The sequence below is a fragment of the Sciurus vulgaris genome (genome assembly GCF_902686455.1).
Source record: "Sciurus vulgaris genome assembly, chromosome: 14".
Classification (NCBI taxonomy): Eukaryota; Metazoa; Chordata; class Mammalia; order Rodentia; family Sciuridae; genus Sciurus; species Sciurus vulgaris.
The window spans coordinates 10,383,230-10,404,733 of NC_136475.1; the positions used below are offsets into that span (position 1 = coordinate 10,383,230).

Genomic DNA, 21,504 nt, shown 5'->3' on the forward strand with positions numbered 1-21,504 from the left:
CTCAACAGATTGGACGATGCCCATCTACTTTGGTGAGCATGATCTTTACTCATCTTACCTATCCAAATGCTAAGCTCTTCTGGAAAACCTCACAGATACATCCGGAGATAATGCTGAACCAGCCTTGTGGACATTCCCTGCCCCAGGCAAGTTGACACATAAAATTAATCATCACAGGTGGTCATGGTGGTTCTTCCTCTCAAAAAGTAGCTGAAATAAAGCTTAGATGGTCATGTGAAATACGTTTTTCCCTATTACAAATGAGCTAGTATACATCCATATTTTTAGGTCTTCTAAAAACAAAGATCCCAGGCTGGTGTGTTCCTGCGTCAGTACCAGCAGCAGTTTTTGATGTCTGGATCCAACTCTGTCATAAAAGTGCAAACTGAGCAATTATAATTTGCAGATGGCATTTAAGTGGTGACTTACAGGAAATAAAAAATAAAATGCCCTTTTTTCCTTTCATATTTTAAGTAACATTTTTGGTAACATGTTTATGCATTTTGCAAAGAGGACCTAAGTTAATATTGTGGAAAACAAAATCTGTATACCTTCTAAGGCTTAATGATGACAGTTATCAAGGACCCCAGAAGTCCTCAGCCCTAAATCATAGGGCCTGAGAAATGCAATGATAAATCTGTAGTCAAGTCTTTCTGGAGGAAATATGAACTATGAATCAACTGGCCTTGGACAATTCATTTGTTTAATTTATCCTTTGGATTATAAAGGGATCCAATTAATTAAAAAATGCTTTCATTGGCACTTGCTGCTCTGGAAAGTTCTTCATCGAGAATATTCAGTTCCTGGAACCAGTGACTCACATCTTTTATTTTTGTGCTTCATACGCAGCCTCTTGAACCCAGCTTTCTCCTTCTCCTTCGGCATTTTGAAGGGGACTTGTCACTTGCATGGAGGTGCTGACGGACTGTTCCCCCAAGGGAGAAACCCTCAGGCTGACAGGTCTGACTCAGAAAATACCACTCCATCATCAAGTGATTGATGCTTATAAAGAGAGCCCCCAGAGACTCTTCTGGAAGCATCAGGCCTGGGATCACTTGAACTGGTGTGTGTTGGAGCTCAAAACTCCAGGAGTGATTCAGCTCCCTCCTGGCTTAGTGCAGCTTTGGCTGTTGGCATTGCTCTCAGCTTCCCAAGCTGTTGAAATGATCAATACTATCAATACACAGGGAGAAGGGAGAAAACAATTCTGCCTAATGGATTAATCATATTTTTCAAATACCCCAAGATATGAAGAAATGTGTCCAATAATTGACTCTTCAGGGAAGAAGGAGATATCCCTTAAAATCCTGTCTGGGAGACCTTTACAAGCTAGCAAATCTCTTTTTAATTTTATTTTCATATTGAGGATCAGACCTTGATCTAAGCACATATTCTACCACTGAGCTATATTCCTGGCCCCAAATCTTCTTTTATTTTTAAGCAATTCCTTGTTTTCACCCCATAGAAAAATATAAGCCATTGTTTTCTGCAACATTATCTACGATTATTCATAGTGTGTATCTGTATGAGTTATTTGGTGTAAGTTTTTGCCAAAGGAAAAACTATCTCGTGTATCTCAATCCGTGGGAGAATGTACCCTATGGCTTGAGGTGCACGAGGTTGCCGGCTGATGGTTTAGAAAAACAAAAGCAGGCTAAGACAGACTGTGGATTCAACTGAGGACTCTGCGCAGTGGAGAGAGCGGAGGCCGGGAGAGGGAGCCAGCTGCCAGCCAGATTTCGATGTCATTCTGGAAGGTGGGAAGAGGATGGGATGACCCTGCTGAGCTTCCCGTAGCAGAGCAAGCTTCAGCTTAGACGATGCCAAGGAGAGAACCACCTGGGGACAGAGCGTTTGTCCTGGAGTCTCCCAGGACAGGGACTGGACTCATTCATCAAAGGTCTTTGAGTAACTGCAGCCCCACAAGGCAGCTATCTCATGGTGCCAACTCTGAACAGCACCCCAGTGGGATGGCTGTCCTCTAAAGGCATGGCATGGTGGGTGGCTGAGGACTAGGCCCCCATGTGGGTATTGGCATGTCATTCCAGAGTAACAGCCTTATTTGGGCTTGGTGGGTATGGAAGAGAGTAGCTGTGTGCGGTCTATCCACCCTACAATCGAAACTACCACTCCACCTTTCCCGTCCATGGACTTGACCTTCCGATTTTGGAAAAGGAGTTTGGGGACTAAAAGGCTGCATACACGCAGGGGAACCCACGGCCCACTCCTGGGATCAGTCAGTCTGATTTTGATCTATGAAGATAGACAACCAAGACAGCCTTGAGGAAAGTCCACGGCGGCATCAAGAAGGAGAACTAGGACAAGCCACCAAGGTGGTTCCCAGGGACAGGAGAGAACCTGAGAAGTGCAAATTTCAGAGTGTTGTTCAGGGCTTTGCTTCTGTGGAGCAGCAGGGTGACCTAAAAGTGGAGCACAGAGAGAGTGCTCGAAGATCATTGGTAGGATGAGATGGAAAGCTAAGTGGGACACGAGCTTGAGAATTTGCTGGAGAATTTGCACGGCTCCAATGCCTGGAACCTTCTCTGTGGAGAGAGATTTACAGCCAGTGGATTAGACTTATTTCTCCAATCACACTACTTAGTTCTGCAATGACTAATATTTACATCATGAAAATATTGTAAATGCTGTTTCTTGGTTTGCAATTTTTAGAACCAACTTCTGGCAGAATGCCAAAGCCCTAATTAATTTACAAAACAGTGCAAACATGATAACATGGTATTGTGAAAATCACAATGGCGCTGACAGGAGTCAGGCAACGCTGGGGAGGAGCCAGAGGGATGAAGGGATTGCAAGATCCCCATGGCGCATTGCCTGTTAATGGAGAAAGAACAACAAAATCACACAGGGACACAGAAAAACTGTAAATGCGCATGTCTAAAAAGACAGATCTTGGGGAGTTGTGGGGGGAAGTGAAAATGAGAGTCTGGCCATTTTCTCATGGTTCATGAGGGAGACTCAGTAGATACCACGTAAAATTAATAAATCAAGAAATAGAAATGTAAGCATATAATCTAGAATGATGTGTGTAACCACTGAAAATGCAGAACAAAGCCATTAACCTGGTGACTCTGGACGGTGGGGCAGCCTCTCGGGATGCAAGCTTTTTCGTTTGGTACCAGGGATTGAACTCAGGAGTATTTAACCACTGAGCCACATCCCCAGCATTTTTTTTTTTTTTTTTGGTATTTTATTTAGGGACAGGGTCTCATTAAGTTGCTGAGACTGTCTTTGAACTCGCAGTCCTTGTGTCTCAGCCTCCCAAGCTGCTGGGATTACAACTATGCACCCCCGTGCCCAACTAGGATGCAAGCCTTTTCAATATTTCATTTAATATCATTTCTGTAGCCCGGCATAGTGGTGTACGACTGTAATCCCAGCAGCTCGGGAGGCTGAGACAGGAGGATCTTGAGTTTAAAGCCAGGCTCAGCAAGAGTGAGGCACTAAGCAACTGAGTGAGACCCTGTCTCCAGATAAAATACAAAATAGGGCTGGGGATGTTGCTCAGTGGTTGAGCACCCCTGAGTTCAATCCCCAGTACAAAAAAAAAAAAAAAAAAGCATTCTGTAGCTCAGGAGTTAGCAAACTATGACGCACAGGTTGGCTGCTTTTGTAAATAGAGTTTTATTGCAACAGAATCACAATGGTTTGTATTAGCACACCTGATTTTGTGTTAATGAGGCAGAGTTGGGTTGTTCTCCCAGAGACCACGTGGCCCACAAGCCTAAAATATTTACTATCTAGTCTTTCACAGAAATATTTGCTGACCCCTGCTACAGAACACAATCTCTTTTTAAACTGTAATATATGCCTTTTCTTATTCAAAAAAGAAAGAAAGAAAACAGAAAACCTAAGGAGGGGAGGAAAGTCTAAACTTCCCACTTTTCAGAACCAATTTCCAAATCACTATTATCTTGAACTCTAGGTAATTAAAAAAAAAAAAAATCAACTCCTTTTCATTCTTAAGCCATCTCAAATCATAACGTATTTGATTCACCAAGAAAGCCACGGGAAGATGCTGAAGTACAGAGGTTCCTTTGCTGTCTGTTTTGTTATCCCTCTCGCCCTCCAGGAGGTCTTTGAAAAGTCAGTTTTTGTTTTATTCCTCATGATAACCTGTAAAAAGTCTTTTAAATCAAAGGAAATAAATGCAAGTCATAGAAACCCAAGAAAACAGGGACTATAAATAAGATGTTATTGCCTTACAATAAAATAATAAATAATATTAAAACAAAGTAGATTAAGGAGGTAAAGACAGGAATGGAGCCTCATTTTAGCAACTTATTGATTGACACTTGTTTGCTCTGAGAACACAACTCACCTGCATCATGATTTGAAGTCATAATGAAGATTAGAGGGTGAAAGCTAGACTTTGGGGCATTAAATCTACATAGAGGTAACTTTTGTCTGACTGAAATACTTTTGCAGTGCCTGTGTTGTGACACAAGCAACAGGAAAAACTGGAAATCTGACCCTTGTTTATGTATTTATTTTTTTTACTTAGGGCCATTGTGCGAATTTAAATGCTAATGCAGACTTCCCCTTTCAGCTCTGAGAAGCAGAGGGCTTGAAAGAGAGTTGCTCTCATCCTTACAATTAAAAAAAAAAAAAAATAGTAGGACAAACTACAAATGAATGACCAGTTTTGCAGTCATCAGAGAACTGGGGTTGCAGAGTAAGACAGGACCTAAGAATTTGCTTATGTAGACAATGGCTACTGAACACCGTATAGGGTAATAAGCAAGATTCAATAAGAAAAATTTGACCAGTTGCTAAATGCTGGATATGACTCATGAGACAGTACGACGTCCTCTCTTGCAGAATTTTCCCCTAGGAATTGCAACAGGTACTTGGTCATGAACTGGAAATGAATTCTGAGAAAGCTTTCCCATGATATGGCTGGGTTAGGGAACAGCACCACTTGGCCAGAGACACATTCTCTGTTTTCCCTATGGGATGGAACCTTCACGAAGGGGGACAAAAACTGTCGCAGTTGGGGAAAGAGAAGGACTAACAAAGAGCTGTACCTCTGGAGGATCAGGAATATTTTTGAAGGTCTCACCTCTAAGAGCTGGATTCATGGTGTTTGCCTGTTGGAGGCTTAGTCAGAACATTGGAGAATGCCCTGTCTGTCCCCTTCCTCCCCAGTGCCAGCAAACATGCAGTGGACATAGTTGTGGAATACAACCAGGAGAGCAAGAAAACACGGATTCGGTTTGGGACATTGGAAACACCTAAAGCCAAATAAAGAGTCTATTCTCAGACATACCCTCTAGTAAATCAGCCCACACCACAAACACAAGGTAACGAAGGAACTTGAGGTTCTTTTGTTAGGGAACAGACAGATGAGGATGGTAGGAAACCCAAGGTTAAGAGAATAATTCTTTAAAATGAGCCCACTGTGCTGCCCCACACATGCTCTCTTTTCCAAGAAGCAGTTAACCTGCAGCCCTGCCTGGCCTCAGTGGACAGGCTATGTCACATTCTCAGCAAACTACCTGTTCCCTGCAGGAGAAATACAGGCCCAAGATAATGCTGATCAGAGGAACCCAAGTTACCCAGAAGGAGGAGTATTTTTGGGACCAGATCCTGAAACTCTGGAAGATAAAGGCAGTTCCTCCTAACCATAAGATCTGTAAGAACGTATGGTTAAGAATCTAATTAGAACCGGTCAGTATGGGCCAAGGTGACATAGAGTTGTCATAACAGTGGGGACTTGAAAGCCTGATGTCACCCTGCTGTCAATCAAAAGTCAAGAGGTAGACCTGGGTGGGACTCTCTGGAAACTTCTCTGGGATCCCCAATAAAACTGGAGTGCAGGAGAGGGCACATTATCCCTGTCCTCTCTGAGAGGACCCACTCTGTCCCTTGAGAGTGTCCCTTTTCCCTTTTCCTGTCCCTTCAGTAGACTCATGCCTGTCACTCTGAGTAACATGTCTGAAATCTTTCTGACAATCGCAAGAATTGGGGTTTGAAGAGGGGGCTCTTTGCATTGCCTCAGTTTCTTGGAAGGGTCCAGCTCTATAACATTTTGAAGCTAACTGTGGACAAGAAACTTGAAATCATCCCATCTTCTGACTAGATGAACACAACTCCTCACACCAAAGGCCCCAGATCAGGGCCTTTACCTCCAAATATTAGGGAAAAAAACCACATTTACCTTAATATCTATGATTCTATTGAATATTTCCAGGTTCCAACCACCACAACAAAATTATATGGCATATAAAAAGGCAAGAAAAACACAGTCTTAAGAGTTGAAACTATCATTGGAACCAGACTCACATATGACAAACATTGTAAATATCAGACATTAACTGTGGTTGATTTGTTAAATTATATAAAGGAAAAGGTAGACAGCATGCAAGAATAGATAGATAATTCCAATACAGAAATGGAAACCATTTGATAGAACCAAATGGAAACAATATAAAACACAGCAGCAGACTTGAAAAGTGCTTTTAATGGACTCATTGGTATAACTGATAGAGTTGAGTAAAGAATCAGTGGACTCGAACATAGGAATTGAAATTACCCAAAATGAAACGCAAAGAAGAAAAGGAAAGGAGTGGGAAAAAAATGTAAAACAATACAGATAAATTCAAGAGTTGTAGAATAATATCAGAAATATCAGACTGTTTAACATAAATATAACTGGAATTCCAGAAAAAGAAAGAAATAATGAAGCAGAAGAAATACTTGAAGACAATAATGGTTGAGATTTTTCCAAAATTAGTGACAGACACAAAATCACAGACTGAGGAACATCTGTGGACATCAACAGTACAAATACCAGTGTCAAAACAATAAACACACCTAGACCTATCACATGCAAACTGTTGTAAATCAAAGACAAAAAGAAAATACTGAAGACAGTCAGAGAAAATAGATATGTTACCTACAGAGGAGCAAGGTGAGAATTATAATAGATCTCTGTCAGAAGCTATGCAGGTGAGAAGACAATGGATTAACATCTTTAGAATGTTGGATTACAAAGGCAGGAGGCTTGGGCTGGAATTGTGGCTCAGCATTTGACTAGCATGTGTGAGGTATTGGGTTTGATCCTCAGCACCACATATAAATGAATAAAATAAAGGTCCCTTGACAACTAAAAAATATTTTTAAAAAAGGCAGGAATCTGGCTATTCAAAATTCTATCCCTAGTTAAGGTATCTTTCAAAAGTGAAAGATATAGGAAATAAAAACCTTTTCAAACAAAAATTGAGGGAATGTATTGCCCTCAAACCTACTCTATCATTAAACCTTCCACAAATATTAAAGGGAAATCTTTAACCAGAAAGAATGTAATGAAGGTCAGAACATAAGAAATAAAATTAATGGAAGCACAATAAATATTTTATCTTTATTTTTATTTGCTCTAAAAGGTAACTGTTAAAAGCAAATATAGTAATAAGGAAGATACTTTTATAAATAAGGGAAATGTAGGATAACCATGGTATAAGAGATGGAAGAATGTGCTCTTATAAAATACTTGCAATACTTGTGAAACAGTATAACATTATTCAAAGACATACTCTGATTACTTTAAAACATATATTATAACTGGGTGCAGTGGTGCATACCTGTAATTACAGCTACTCGGGAGGCTGAGGCAGGAGGATCCCAAACTCGAGGCCAGCCTGGGTAACTTAGTGAGACCCTGTCTCAAAATAAAAGTAAAAGGGTCTGGGGATGTAGCTCAGTGGTAGAGCACCCCTGGTTCAATTCCCAGAACCAACAATAATAATAGTAATAGTAATAATAATACTGATTTTGGAGCATTTGGATTTTAGATTGTCAGATTAGGGGTGCCCAGCCTGTACCATGCAAACAGTCATCAAGGCAAAGCCATAGAAGTTCTATTAATTTTAAAGTAAACTTCAGAACAAGAAAGTGCCATGACCTGCACGGCCAAACTCTCAGTTCTGGTGAGGGACAATGGGGGATTAGAAAAATAAATACTCACACATGCAGATTTTGAAGATAAAGCTGGGATCAGGTGGAGTGCTGCTCCATGATGGAGAAGCTGATCTAAAGAGTTATGTCAGCAATCTTTATTTATATATATCTCATTATCAGGTTAAAGACTATACAAGCATTATTCTTTGTACTCAGGAAAGTTGCAGAACTAGAAACATCTACACAGCTTTTCCACAGTTGTAATGTGCAATGTTAGGAGTTTTATGTAGCACTCAAGGAAGTCCATTGTTTAAAGTTACTGTGAATCTGGCAGGCTCAGGAGACGCAGAGTTGGTGAAACACTGTGGTTGTCTAGCATGAGAATTCCTCTGTCCCTCGGACTTATGTGCCTGAGGTCAAGGTCAAAGCTGATAGGACTCTTGCACGGAGCCTCCTCAGGCAGGGCGTTATCATAGCAGCTAGGCATCCCGTGCCCTTGCACAGAATCATTCCCAGGCACCAGGTGCACCAAAGCCATGAGGTCATCAGAGAACCCCAGTCTCAGTCACTACTCTCCCATTCTCTGACTGCTCTCCACAAGAAAGATTCATAAAGATAGAGACTATACAGTAACAAAGGGGCCAGTTCCCCCAAGAAGACAGAATAATCCTGTATGTGCTTACACCTCACAAGAGCAGACAACATAAAAATGGACAGATTTTAAAGGAGAAATAGATAAATCTAAACTTATAGTTGGGGAGTTCAACACTCCTCTCCTCTTTCATCGACAATAGAACAAGTAGGAAGGCAGAAAACCAGTGAAGGTATAAAAGATACAAAAATAATATCAAACTTGATCTAATTGACATTTGCAGACCATTCCTCTGGCACATGTGGAATTTTCACTAAGATCATGCTCCATATTCTGGGCCATAAAATGCCAACATAAAGGCAATATTCCAATATCTGATACTTTTGGTCTGACATACAGCCGAAGAAGAGCCTTGAGCAGTTTGATAAAAGCTCCTCTGATATTTCTTTCATTTCTTTTCTTTTTTTTTTTTAATTTTTTTGGAGTTGTAGATGGATGGCCTGCCTTCATTTTATTTGTTTATTTTTATATGGTTCTGAGGATTGAACCCAGTGCTTCCTGCGTGCTAGGGAAGCACTCTACCACTGAGTCACAACCCCAGACCCTCCTTGGGTATTTCTGATTCCTATTTGTATTAGTTGGGGTTCTCTAGAGGAACAGAATCAACAGGAAGTATAATTTTAAAAAGGGAATTTATTAGATTGTCTTACATGACTGGAAGTGGATACTCCACAATGGTTGTCTGCAGCTGAAGAGCTGGAAGAACCAGCAGCTGTGCAGCCCAAGAGGCGGAAGCCCCAGAACAAGAAGGGTCAACAGTGCTACCCTAGTCTGAGACCAGGCTTCTGGAAACTCCCTGGAGAATCACCGGCAGAGTCCACTTTGGAAGAGTGAAGAAGCGAGAATCCGATATCCTCAGATGATCGAAGCAGCAATCAAGAACCCGTTCAAGAAAAGCCAATCTTGCATCTGCTGCTGTTTCTTTGTTCTTCCAACTTTTATTCTATCCAAATCACCATCCCATTGGGCAGTACTGCCCAGGCTTAGAGAGGGTCTCCACTTTAGTTCACTATCCCACATTCCAATCATTCCTAGGCACACCCTCCTTGACACACCCATCAGCCTCTTAATCATCAGCATCTCTTAATCCAATCAAGTTGATGATTCAATATTGACCATTACATTATTCCTACCACCTCTTTTCCCTTCTTCTGCTCCTCCACTCCCATTAAGAACCACTGGGTGGACTATGATGTGTAGGAATGGATGAGCATGGAGTGTTTGTGTGATTGATAATGTTTCCTTATAGACTATGAGATGGAGTCATTTGTGTAGGTAAGTGCCTTGCTCACTCATCCATTCAATAGATATTAACTGAGCATCTACTCTATACCAGATTCACCCCTATACCCACTACTGACTGGGACACAATAAAAAAGACGGCACAGCCAGGGCAGGTGGGTACCTTGAAAGTGGAGCCTTCTGCAGATTGAACCAAAGCCATGCCCTGAGAACCAGAGAGTGGTATAGAAGCCAGAGTTATTGGAAACTAGGGGAAGAGAAGAGAATGAAAAAGTGGGACTTATTCTCTTTTTCTAAAGAAATGACCACCTGCCAGGAGTATCCAAGTTTTTGCTCAAGCAAATGAGCGGCTTGTGTGTGATTCATCAGAGGCTGAGAGTGGGTCAGTTTCAAGAGGTCACCTTTCCAGTCCAGATTCAGAGGCAACCTCAATCCTAAATGTAGACCACACTAGATACTCATTTGCTCAGGCTGCCATAACATAGCACCACAGACCTAGTGACTCAAATGACAGAATTTATTTTCTCTTAATTCTGTAGGCTAAAAGTTAGAAATCAAAGCACTGTCAATGCTGATTTCCTCCGATGCCTATCTCCTAGGTTCGAGATGGCCATCTTCTCCCTCTATCTGTGACCTCATCTCTTCTTAAGACACCAGGCATTAGGGCCCATCTAAATGACCTTGTTATACCTTAATTACCTCATTAATGGCTCTGTCTTCGAATACAGTCACAAATTGAGGTACTGAGAGGTCTTCCACATATGAATTTGGGAAGCGGGGCACAATTTATCCCAGCAATCTGGAAGCCCAGTGCCCCTTGGCAAGAGATTACAAAATAGAGAAGAGTTCTAGATACCTGCTATGACCAGGGTGGAGGTGTCCTGTGGAGGCAGCCCACACAGGCAGGAGGTGCTAAGACACAGGAATGTTCCAGCTCTTTGGTGTACCCAGGACGTGTCTGACTTGCGCCACTTCAAATTTGGTGTGCAGCCCTCTATCCTCACGTGCTGCATATAAACTCGTGTACTACAGGTGGGCAGCGCTGGGGGTGGGGGACACAAGGCAATTTGAGACTGAGGTCCTGCATCCTTATGAGTGCCCAACCTCTGCCTCCTGCTCTGGTCTCATGAGCGCCTGGGCAGCCCCCCAGATGGAGGACCCAGTCCTCACAGATGAGAAGGTAGATGAGTGTCAGGGGTGAGCAATACCGAGAACCGTCTGCTCATCTCCACCCTTTCCTTGGGAAGAAGGAGAATCTATGAAACCTTCCGTTTCTGAAAGATCTGGTTTCTTTTGTCTAAAGGACTCTCTACCTATGGATTTGCTTCTTGTTTTCTTTGTTTCAGTAGCAAATTTGCATTTTCCTAAGTTTAATACCAGAGTTCTCCTCCCCAGGGGGAATCTTCCAGGGGTAACTTGTTCCTTACTATAGAGCAGGCTAAAAGTGGAACTTCCATTTTTCTGCAAATGTAATAGTAAAGGGAAGACTACCCAGGTCACCAGGCTTCCAGGCTCCCCACAAATACTTCAGGGTGCCCTCAGAAGAGACTAGTAAGCAAGTTCCTGAAGCACACCCCAACAACCAGCCTAGCCATGGCATCTTCTGGGCATCACAAACACATCTCTCCTTTCTTCTCATGCTAATGGGGATAATTTCCCAATGGAGAAGACAGAAAGAAAGCTAGGCGGTGCTCACCAAGCAAATGCCAACTAATGCCCAACAGCTGCGCATTACCCAGAATGCATGCATTTGGTGTGCATTATTTCTGCTATTTGGTCCTAAAATGCCTGCTCTCTAGAGATTATTCTCATCTATCCAGGAGTAAATAAATCTTTCCTTCCATATGGGAAGAACCAGCTGGAAGGTTCAGGGGAGGGGCCAGGAGGTAGTTCTCTGTTGCTCTTTCCATCTGTAGAGAGGAAGCTGGAGGCCCCCCTCTTTGGATTGGCTGGTTCTGCGTGGCTTCGTTCTGCTCATAGGAAACTCCAAGCACACTGGGCCGTGGCGTCCCACATGAATTAACTTATGAGTGAGTGCCCCTTGGTAATCGTGAGTCCTCACAGCAGTGTGGAAAATGCCCGGCCACAGGACCCTGCGTGTTGTAGAGTTCTAGATCAGGTTAGCCCTGGGCTGGCGAGCCATTCAGCCTCTGCTTCCTCAGAGGGCAAAGACCTTTCTAGCATCCTGGAGGGATGGCCATCCTCCCTCAGCTCGTTCCCCTTGGGTCTGAGGGAGCGCACTTGTGACAGGGCTTCCTGTTCCACACTGGACGGATCCAATTGTTGAAACATTTCTTCCTTGGTCCTTCTCTTGAACCTTTATTTATGATTCTGGTTTGATTTCTGCTGTGTTTTAGATATGAGGTGTTCCCCCATATCTCATGTGCGAGAAAAGGCAACAATTTTCAGAGGTGAAATCATCAGTTTATGAGAGGTGTGACCTAATTGGTGGCTGAATTGGTGGATTCACAGGGTGCTGGTCGTAGGCAGGCAGGGTGTGACTAGAGGAAGTAGGTCACTGGAGGTGCACCTTTGTGGGTTCTATTTTGAGCCTGGGGAGCAGAGCTGTGTCTCTACTTCCCTCTTGTCATGTCCTGAGCTGCTTTCCTCCACCATGCCTTCCACCATGCTGTTCTGCCTCACCTTGGGCCCAGAGTTATGGAGTTGGCCCACTGTGGTCTAAACCTCTGAAACTGTGAGCGAAAATAAACTTTTCCTCCTCTACACTGTTCTTGTCAGGTATTTTAGTCATAGCGATGCAAAGCTGACTAAAACAATCCCTGTGGATTTACATGGAGAAAATGACTTCTTTCTTCCTCCTCCAAACGTCTAATGAAGACACCTCTCCTGCTTCCCCTTGGTGTCTCTGAGCCAGTCAGTTCCCGCCCTTCTCTGACATCTCCCCCTCTGGGAGACTTCTCCATCTGCCATCCTGGTTGTCCTCCCCTGGACCCTCTCTAGAAAGAGGGATTGTGAATGGGGCACAAGCACTTCCAGTAGCTGTAACTCACTAGGCGTCACGTACAGGTAGGAGTGTGTGCTGAGTGGGAGGGAGGGGGCTGGAGCTCTGGCCACCACTGGGTGCCCACTCCCAGGAACAACTCCACGCGACACAAGGGGATCTCAGGTCTTCCGTGTATGCTTCTAGCCATCTCTGCCACCCAGCCCAAGACAGACTGCAGTTCGGGAAGGGTTAAATAAAATTCTCTTAAACTGTGCTATGGTTGGGTGGTTAACCTCAACTAAAATGTCAACTTGAAAAAACAAGTAGGCATTTTTTCACCTTGGGGCCCAGAAAAACAAATGAAACCCCACTGCATTAGTTGCCATGTGACAAATTCCCTCAAAACTTAATGACTTAAGATACTAATAAGCATTTATGACCTCACAGTTTCATTGGGCCAGGATTTGGGAACAGGCTGCAATCAATATGGCAGCTGGACAGCAACCCCATATGGCTTCCTGGGTTGGAGAAGCCAATTCCAAGGCATTTCATCCACAGGACTGGTGAACCGGTGCCAGGGGGCCTCAGTCACCAGCAACATGCCAGTCACGTGAAGGAGTCGCATGGGCGTCTCCATGCTCCTTGAGTGTCCTCCAGATATGGGGACTGACTTCCCTCAGAGCAAACAATCCCTAAGGATGAGGTGAAAGCAGCCCGATCAAGCATCATTTATCTTTGGATGTCACACATCCTCACTTTTTTTTTTTTTTTAAATTTTTTTTTAGTAGTAGATCAACACAATAACTCTATTTTACTTATTCATTTTTATGTGGTGCCGAGGATGGAACCCCGTGTCTCAGGCGTGCTAGGCAAGCGCTCTACCACTGAGCCACACCACCAGCCCCACACATCGTCACTTCTATGACACTTTATATAGTAGTCCCCCACTACCCATGGTTCCTATCTCCATGACTTTAGTCACCTGCAGTCGCTAAAATATTTCTGGAATTATTAAATGGAAAATTCCAGAAATAAGCAATTCATAGGCTTTAAATCACATGCTGTTCTGAATAGCATGATGCGATCTCTCATCATCTTTCTCTGACCTGCTGGTACGTGAATCACCCTGTTGTCCAGCATATCCACGAGGTATCTCCTACTAGTCACCGAGCAACTCTCTCAGTTATCGGCTCTGCTACTATGGTATCACAGTGCTTGAGTTCACATAGCCTTTATTTAGCTTAATACTAATCCAAAGTGAAAGAATTGTGAGGCTTCCAACTTGGAGAGGCCAAAGAAAAGCCATAACATGCTTCCTCCACATGAAAAAGTAAACGCTTGTCACAGGTATGTGTGCATAGGAGAAAGCGTAGTATACCTAGGACAGAGTTCTGTCCGTGGTTTCAGGCATCCACTGGGGGCTTACAGCGTATACCCTGTGGGTAAGGAAGGAATACCCAAGGGAGGGGCATTAGGCTCCACCTTTGAAATTCGTGGACATCTTTTAAAACCACTGCTGGAGGCCTCTTGGGGAGTGCAGATACTTAACAAGTCTCCTCTGTGCCTCGGGCTTGCTTCTTCTCGTGACTTCTCGCCTACAGTGGACAGGCATCCTCCGGCAGTGCAGTGCGGCAGTGCCTATAGGGAAACCTTGACTCTCCTCAGGCCTGGCCCAAGCTAGAGACAATGGCCCCAGGTCCCAGGGAGAGGCTCCTGGGCTGGAGCAGGGAGGGAGCTGATCTTCAGGGCTGCTGACTTGAGGTCCTGTGAAATGCATGTTTGAGAGCTGTGACAACCATGGACAGATGGAGTCACAGGCACATGCTGGGAGCTCCTGCTGCTGGTGGTTTTAAGCATCCATGAAAAGACAGGTGAAGAATGAGGTGGAGACAACTTTCTTCATCCCACATTCCCTCAGCGATGCGACTCCATTTGTTCCAAAGACGTTCTCTTAGGCCCCCCTGGAGCACGTGTGAATGTGAGAGCCCCAGGCAGGCCTGGTGTGCTTGAGACAGGACTCGCAAGCTGGAGAGAGAGCCGTGTCCCTTGGGAGGGGTCTTTTCCTTGTGACGCCACGTGTGCACCGGATTCTGCTGACTGTGGAAAGGCCATTCTCTGGGGAAAGAGTCACAGTCAAGAACACACAACTCTCAGGTGCAGCAGGGGCTGTGGGTAAGGAAGGCCCAGGCATCGAGCGGGGAGACTTTGGATCTTCCCAAGCATAGGATCTGCTGCCATCCACGCGGATTTCACGTAGCTCTTCCAGGTGAAAGGGGAGCCCTGGGGACAGACATATACCCAGGAAGTGTGTCATGGGCTGCCAGAGCTCCGCGCGCCCTTTACCATTCGCCCTGGTAGGAAAACCCAGCACTACCCTTACACCCGGCACGGGAAGTATGTGGCCAGGCTGTTGTCACAGTGGCCCTCTTTGTCAGCTGGATCAAAAAGCAGGGCTGATTCCAGGAGTGACAGGAGCAGTCAGCAGAGAGGGGGTTTCACCCTGACCCAAGTCTCCGGAAGGTGAGTGTGCTTCCAAAGGCCGGCCTCGGACAATTTCTCTTCTCTCCCGTGAATTTCTTCCCCTGTACATCTAAAGCCAGGCTGTGGTCCGCAGCATGTTGTTTCTTCTAACAAACACATAAACAAAACTGTGGGCCACAGAGCCCCACGGTGACTCACATCCTGCCTGTTCTCCTTCACAGAAAATTTCTTTTTTTTTTTTAATTGCAACATCCTTTTAAAAATTTTTTAATTTGTTCTTTTTAGATATACATGATGGTAAAGACGTATCATACACACATGGAGTACAACTTCCCATTCTTGTGGTTGAACGTGACGTGGAGCTTCACTGGTCGTGTGTTCATATGTGAACACGGGAAAGTTCTGTCCGATCCGTTCCCGTCTTTCCCGTTCCCATCCCCCTCCCTTCCCTTCATTCTCCTTTGTCACATAAAATTTCTTGAAAGACAGTTTCAGCCGGTTTGCAGCTTCTGCCTATTTCCCCGTACTCTGCCCCAGGGGCTCTTGCCCAGGTCGCGATTTCAGGGTGCAGGGTCCACGGCCCTACTTGTTCTCGACCTGATCTCATCTCAGCAAACCCCAACCTACAGGGCTGACTGCTCCCTTCCCCCACAACTTCCCTTGCCTGGCTCTTCTCGGCTTTCTCTCGCTTCCTAGTCCCTTCCTGTGGACCCTCTCTCCAGACCACCTGTGTTGGAGCAGCCGAGGAGCAGCCCTGGCCCCCTCTTCTTCCTCTCCGGACCCTGAATTTCTAGCCCACCTAAATCACGATGATGCCCAGTTTTATAACTGGATCTGTCTGCTTGGTATTTCCAATTAGACACTTAACAGGAATCTCAAATTTAAGGTGAACTCCTTTCTGTGGATTTCACCGTTTTCCCCTATTTCAGTAAGACATACCCCCACTCACCCAGGCCAAAATCTACATACTGTTTCTACTTTCACCCTCTCCTCATGCCACACCTAATCTAGCCACAGGCTGGACTTTATACCGCCTTTTTTTTTTTGTACCAGGTATTGAACCCGGGGCACTTTAGCCACTGAGCCACATCCCCAGCCCTTTTTTATTTTTAATTTTGAGACAGGGTCTCACTAAGGTGCTTAGGGCCTTGCTCAGTTGCTGAGGCTGGCCTTGAATTTGTGATCCTCCTGCCTCAGCCTCCCAAGCTCCTGGGATTAGAGGTGTGTACCACCACGCCCAGATATACTGCCTTTAAAATGCATTTTGAGGGGCTGGGGTTGTGGCTCAGTGGTAGAGCTTTTGCCTAGCACATGTGGGGGGCACTGGGTTGCTTTCCCAGCACCACATAAAACTAAATGAACAAAATAAAGGTATTGTGTCCATCTGCAACTAGGAATATTAAAAAAAAAAAAAAAGCGTTTTGAATCCATCCGCTTCTTTCCACGGCCACCATGCCAGGAAGTCGCCATCGTTGCTATAATCAGTTCACTTCCTCTGCAAACCCTTTCCTGACCACCCAGTCTCGAGGCTTTCTGTCACTAACAAGTACCAGTGTTTTAGGCTCATTATTCTACTTATTTCTGCTTTTGGTTGATTCTTCTGTACTTTATGTTTATTCATTGTGTCCCCCGCCAGATAACACAGGCGTGCCCCAGGAGTATCCTGTCACTCATCCGCTCATCACCTCTACTAACTGAATGAAGTGGAGGGATGAATGGAAGAAAGCACCACATAGTCCAGGAAGGTCCTCGTGATTAAAAACCACGAAATGGAAAACCTCTCCACTTCCTCAGCTCTTCTAAGGAGATGAAGGATGAGGGTGGAGGCGACCAACCAGGCAGCCAGCATGAGGTCCACACTTGTGCCCTGGACAGAGGCACCCCCGAGGTCAAGGTTAGTGCTCCCCTGTCTGTGCTGTCTCTGAGGACACAGATTTGCCTTTGCACCAAGTGCTCTTCAAAGATGGGGATGTCCCTTGAGGGCAGTGTTGAGAGCGTGGAGCCCGGCCTCACTTTCCAGGAGGTGCCTGCTGTGGGATCTTGGACCATGACCTTAACCTTAACATGCCTTGGTTTCCTCATCTGCAAACTGGAGGTGAGTGTTGATCCCCAAAGGATTCTGAATAGGACCCATGACTCACTGAGAGCAGTGTCTGGCTCATCTTCCTTCTTAGGAAAACCAAGGCTGGTCATTTCTTGTAGGTTTTTACCATCTCTGATGCCTCTCCAGACTTCCAATCATCCCCAAAGATTTGACTTCTGCTTAGCTCCTCTTGTTATGGCAGAAGGGTCTCAACCTCCAATCAGGGGGTGACTGCTACCGACTAACCCCAGTGGATTCTCCTACTGTCCTAAAAACCTGCAGCCTCCTAACTCACCAGGCACCTGAAAAGTTACACCATATCCTGGAACACACAGAGGGCAAAACATCTGTTTGACCAAAATGGAACCAAATACTTTTGATCTTACGGTGAAATTTATTGCCTCAAAATGATTTACCTGAAATGTTCTGCTAATGGGAGAAATGATGGCTTTGGGTAACTGGCCTATTTTTTTTTTGCCAGTTAAAAATATTCCTGTGAAGCGTTTGGAGCCAAGCTAGCTGGATGGAGCTCTGGTGTAGAGCCTATTCACCATGGGACTCAGTATTGCTGTTCTCTAAGAGAACATAATTAATAAATCAATCTGTTTGGGGGAAAAAACTGTCTCAGGACTTTTTCACTGAAGTTAGACTCAGTGAAGTCATGTAGTACTAACAGCTAGAAAAATAATGATATTCATTAGTATGTTAACATGTAAAGAAGACTTAGGCATAGAACATGTAATTGAGGTGATAAGAGAGACTACAATAAAAGTAGCAGCCCTTTGGATACACAAAATCAAATGACAATATATCATGGCATCTTACTGATTCTGATTCTAGGGGTATAAATTCCCAAGGAGACTGGCTAGTCAAAGGAACTTTTGGAACTGTTTTAAAAAATAGTCAGGCACCATGGTGTTTGCCTGTAGTCCTAGCTACTTGGGAGACCGAGGCAGAAAGTTCACTTGAGCCAGGAGTCTGAGGCCAGCCTGCACAACACAGTGACATTCTGTACCGCTCCCCACAAAAGAAAAGAGGTATCACATAACCAAGATATAATTCTGAGAATCTGCCTGGCTCTTCCACATTGTACATTTGTGTTTCCTAATAGCTAATGTACTGATAACCTAGTCTGTAGTAGAAATGTGCCGGTTAGAGGAATCAGATGCTAATAAATGATAACTTCTAAAGAAATTTTTACTATGGTATACCACATGATGAGAAGAGATAAACGCTTATAGCATCTTCTGGCTTCTAAAAATGAAAACCAAAATTTTTGTTGGGGGAAAAAAAAAAAACCTCAAAAAAATAAATTCCCAAACCAACCCAATTGGGGTGCTAAATGAGACTTGCACGAAGGGAAACTCCTTAGGTCGCATGTAACTCAGGGTTGGAGGATGTTCCCTGTGAGAAGAAGTAACAGTCACATACACAACAGAGGCATGTTTGAAACCTTTTATTAAACAGGCAATGAGTTGTGCAATGGTTAAGGACACAGATGCCTCGTGGAAAAGTTTAAAAATTCACTTTTTGGAAACAGTCTGTGAATTGGTGACCTCTGCTGTGTCCCTTTCTCTCCTCCTCAGAGGGGCTGTCTTCACAGAATCAGACTGTTTCATAGCTGCTCTCGGAAATCGCGTCCCTGTTTTACCATGAATGTCATGCCTGGTGGTGCACACAAAAGGAGAAGACAGGGTCCCCGGGCAAGACCGTGGCCAGAGACACGGCTGATCTCAGTGGGAGCGGAGACACCGGCTCCGGGATGGCTTCTGCCCTGGGCTTGCAGGGCGTCCGTTAAGGTGCCCACACTTCATTTCTGACTTCTGCTGCGTGTGAGGCCTCTTTACTGAGGGAGATCTACAAGGCTCACATTCATACCTCTGGGCGCAGGAACTGGTTCCTGGACTTCTTCAATGCTGTTCTTGTTGGGGGCCCCTCTGGCCCCGGAGTATGGCTGTGTGTGTGTGTCCTCTTTGTTTTGCCTGGCTTCTTCCACTTCCCCAAGATGGTCACACCTTGGTGATAAAATCAGTCTTAAGTTTCACAGTCTGCTGGCCACAATTTATCGGCAGTTTTAAACTAAGTGGCCCGTCAAGGTAGTGGATGTTCGTCATCGGCAGGCTGCTGATCTATTTTATGATTTGGGGCATGTCGCTCCAAGCTTGCGATTTCTTTCTGGCAAGTTCCATCCAGGAGGGCTGGTCTGCACTGGCATAACTGGCTCTCTTCAGCTGATGCAACTCCTTCTCCGTCATCACGGCAGACTGAGCCGCTGGAAAGGAGACAAATAAACAGAAACCCGAGAGGGGACGTAGGTTTTCGCTTAAGCCTCTTGCATTTCCTTAACATATGCCAAGGTCTTAACTGTGTTCCCGGACATGAAATTCATTAATATGTCAACATGTAAAGAAGACTTGGGCATAGAACATGTAATTGACGTGATAAAAAGGCTTAGAAACAAGTCAACAGTCCTGCCAACACAGAAAAGCCAGAAAAACATTTAGAGGGAGGCTGTAGGAAAGACGGAGGAGGCTGCACACGTGACCAGGTCCACACGCTCCTGAGCTGCCCCTCAGGACAGTTAGGAAGGTGAATGTCTTGTTGTATGATCTTTTTTTTTTTTTTTTTTTTTTTTTTTGTACTGAGGACTGAACTCAGGGCATTCAACCACTAAGCCACATCCCCAGCCCTTTATTGTATTTTATTTAGAGACGGGGTCTCCCCGAGTTGCTCAGAGCCTTGCTAAATTGCTAAGGCTGGCTCTAAACTCGAGATCCTCCTGCCTCAGCCTCCTGAGCCGCTGGGATGACAGGCATGCGACCCTATGCCTGGCTCTTGTTGTACGACTTTTACCACAAAGAAATAAAATTTACGAAATACGGGGCTGGGGTATAGCTCAGTGGTACACCTTCTTTTTGAAAGCACAAGGCCCTGGGTTTGACCTCCAGCACCATGAAAAAAAAAATACAGATTGATATAAGATGACACTCAAAAGTACTGTGCTCTGTGGAAGAAGCTAGATGTGAAGGGGCACATCTTTCATGCTTCTATTTTATAAGAAATGTTCCCCAAAGGCAAATCTATGGAATATTACTCGGCCATAAAGAATAATATTATGGCATTTGCAGATAAATGGATGGAATTGGAGAAAATCATGCTAAGTGAAATAAGCCAATCCCCAAAAACCAAAGGCCAAATGTTTTCCCTGATAAGTGGATGATGATATATAATGGGGCTGTGGGGGTGGGAGGTGAGAGAAGAATGGAGGAACTTTAGATTATGTAGCGGGAAATGAGAGGGAGGTGGGTATGAAAGATGGTGGAATGAGACAGACATTGTTACCCTATGAATGTGTATGATTACATGAATGGTATGAATCTACATCGTGCACAACCACAGAAACAAAATGATGTACCCCATTTATGTACAAGGAATCAAAATGCAGTCTGTAAAAAAATAAATAGGTAATAAAAAAAATAGCACCAGTGATTGTCCTATCCCTGGGGATGGGAGTGAGAGTGTCTCCAAGCGTTCATGGGAGATTCCTGGATTTCTGCGGGGGTGGCCCACCTCTTAGGACAGACTCTCATTATAAAGACATCCTCACTGATTTGCACCCTGGAGACAGGTGTGCCTCATGGAGTGTATGTCACATCTCAGTATAAGCTGCATTAAAACCTCATGTGGCAAGAAATTAGACAGGGCAGGCCAAAACCTCGGGAGCCTTCCAGGACAATGATTCTGTGCTTGGTAACTTGTTCTGATCTCATACCTAAGTTCTGGTGGGACAGCGAGATTCCTCTTTGCAGACCCTCCTTAAGACTGAGCTTCGCCCCCTGCCTCTGGGTCACAGTGGGCTTAGCAGGGGTCATCAGGAAGGACTTGCTGCGGACAAAGTCGGCTTGCTTCACAGGCTCCTAGGGCGACACAAGAAAGGCACACATTGTCTCGCTGCATAGACTCAGAGAGGGACAGACACAACCCAAGGGAGTGAGCCGCAAGGCATCTCTCCAGAGGTGCGGTGTGACAACTCCTGGCTGTCCAACATCAGAATGCTGGAGCTCCCACCAGTGCCCAGCCTGATCCCAGCCTGTCCCCACGAGGCCACCTGAGCCCCAGGTGTTGCATGGCAGGGATTCCATGCCAAAGTCGAAATGAATTGGGTTTGAAAGTAGCTGTGACCTT

General features: G+C 44.7%; 1 protein-coding gene across 1 annotated transcript in view; it reads right to left on the reverse strand.

The window, feature by feature from the left end:
• Window positions 1-18,760: 18,760 nt before the first annotated feature.
• Window positions 18,761-21,504, reverse strand: part of CRACDL (CRACD like) — a 78,579-nt gene continuing 75,835 nt past the window's right edge. Inside the window, exons 9-10 of the mRNA XM_079109531.1 lie at window positions 21,092-21,236; window positions 18,761-19,591 (exon numbers count right to left, since the gene is read on the reverse strand). Of these exons, the coding sequence (XP_078965657.1) occupies window positions 19,449-19,591; window positions 21,092-21,236 (288 nt within the window). The 3' untranslated portion in view covers window positions 18,761-19,448. The remainder of the gene's footprint in view (window positions 19,592-21,091; window positions 21,237-21,504) is intronic.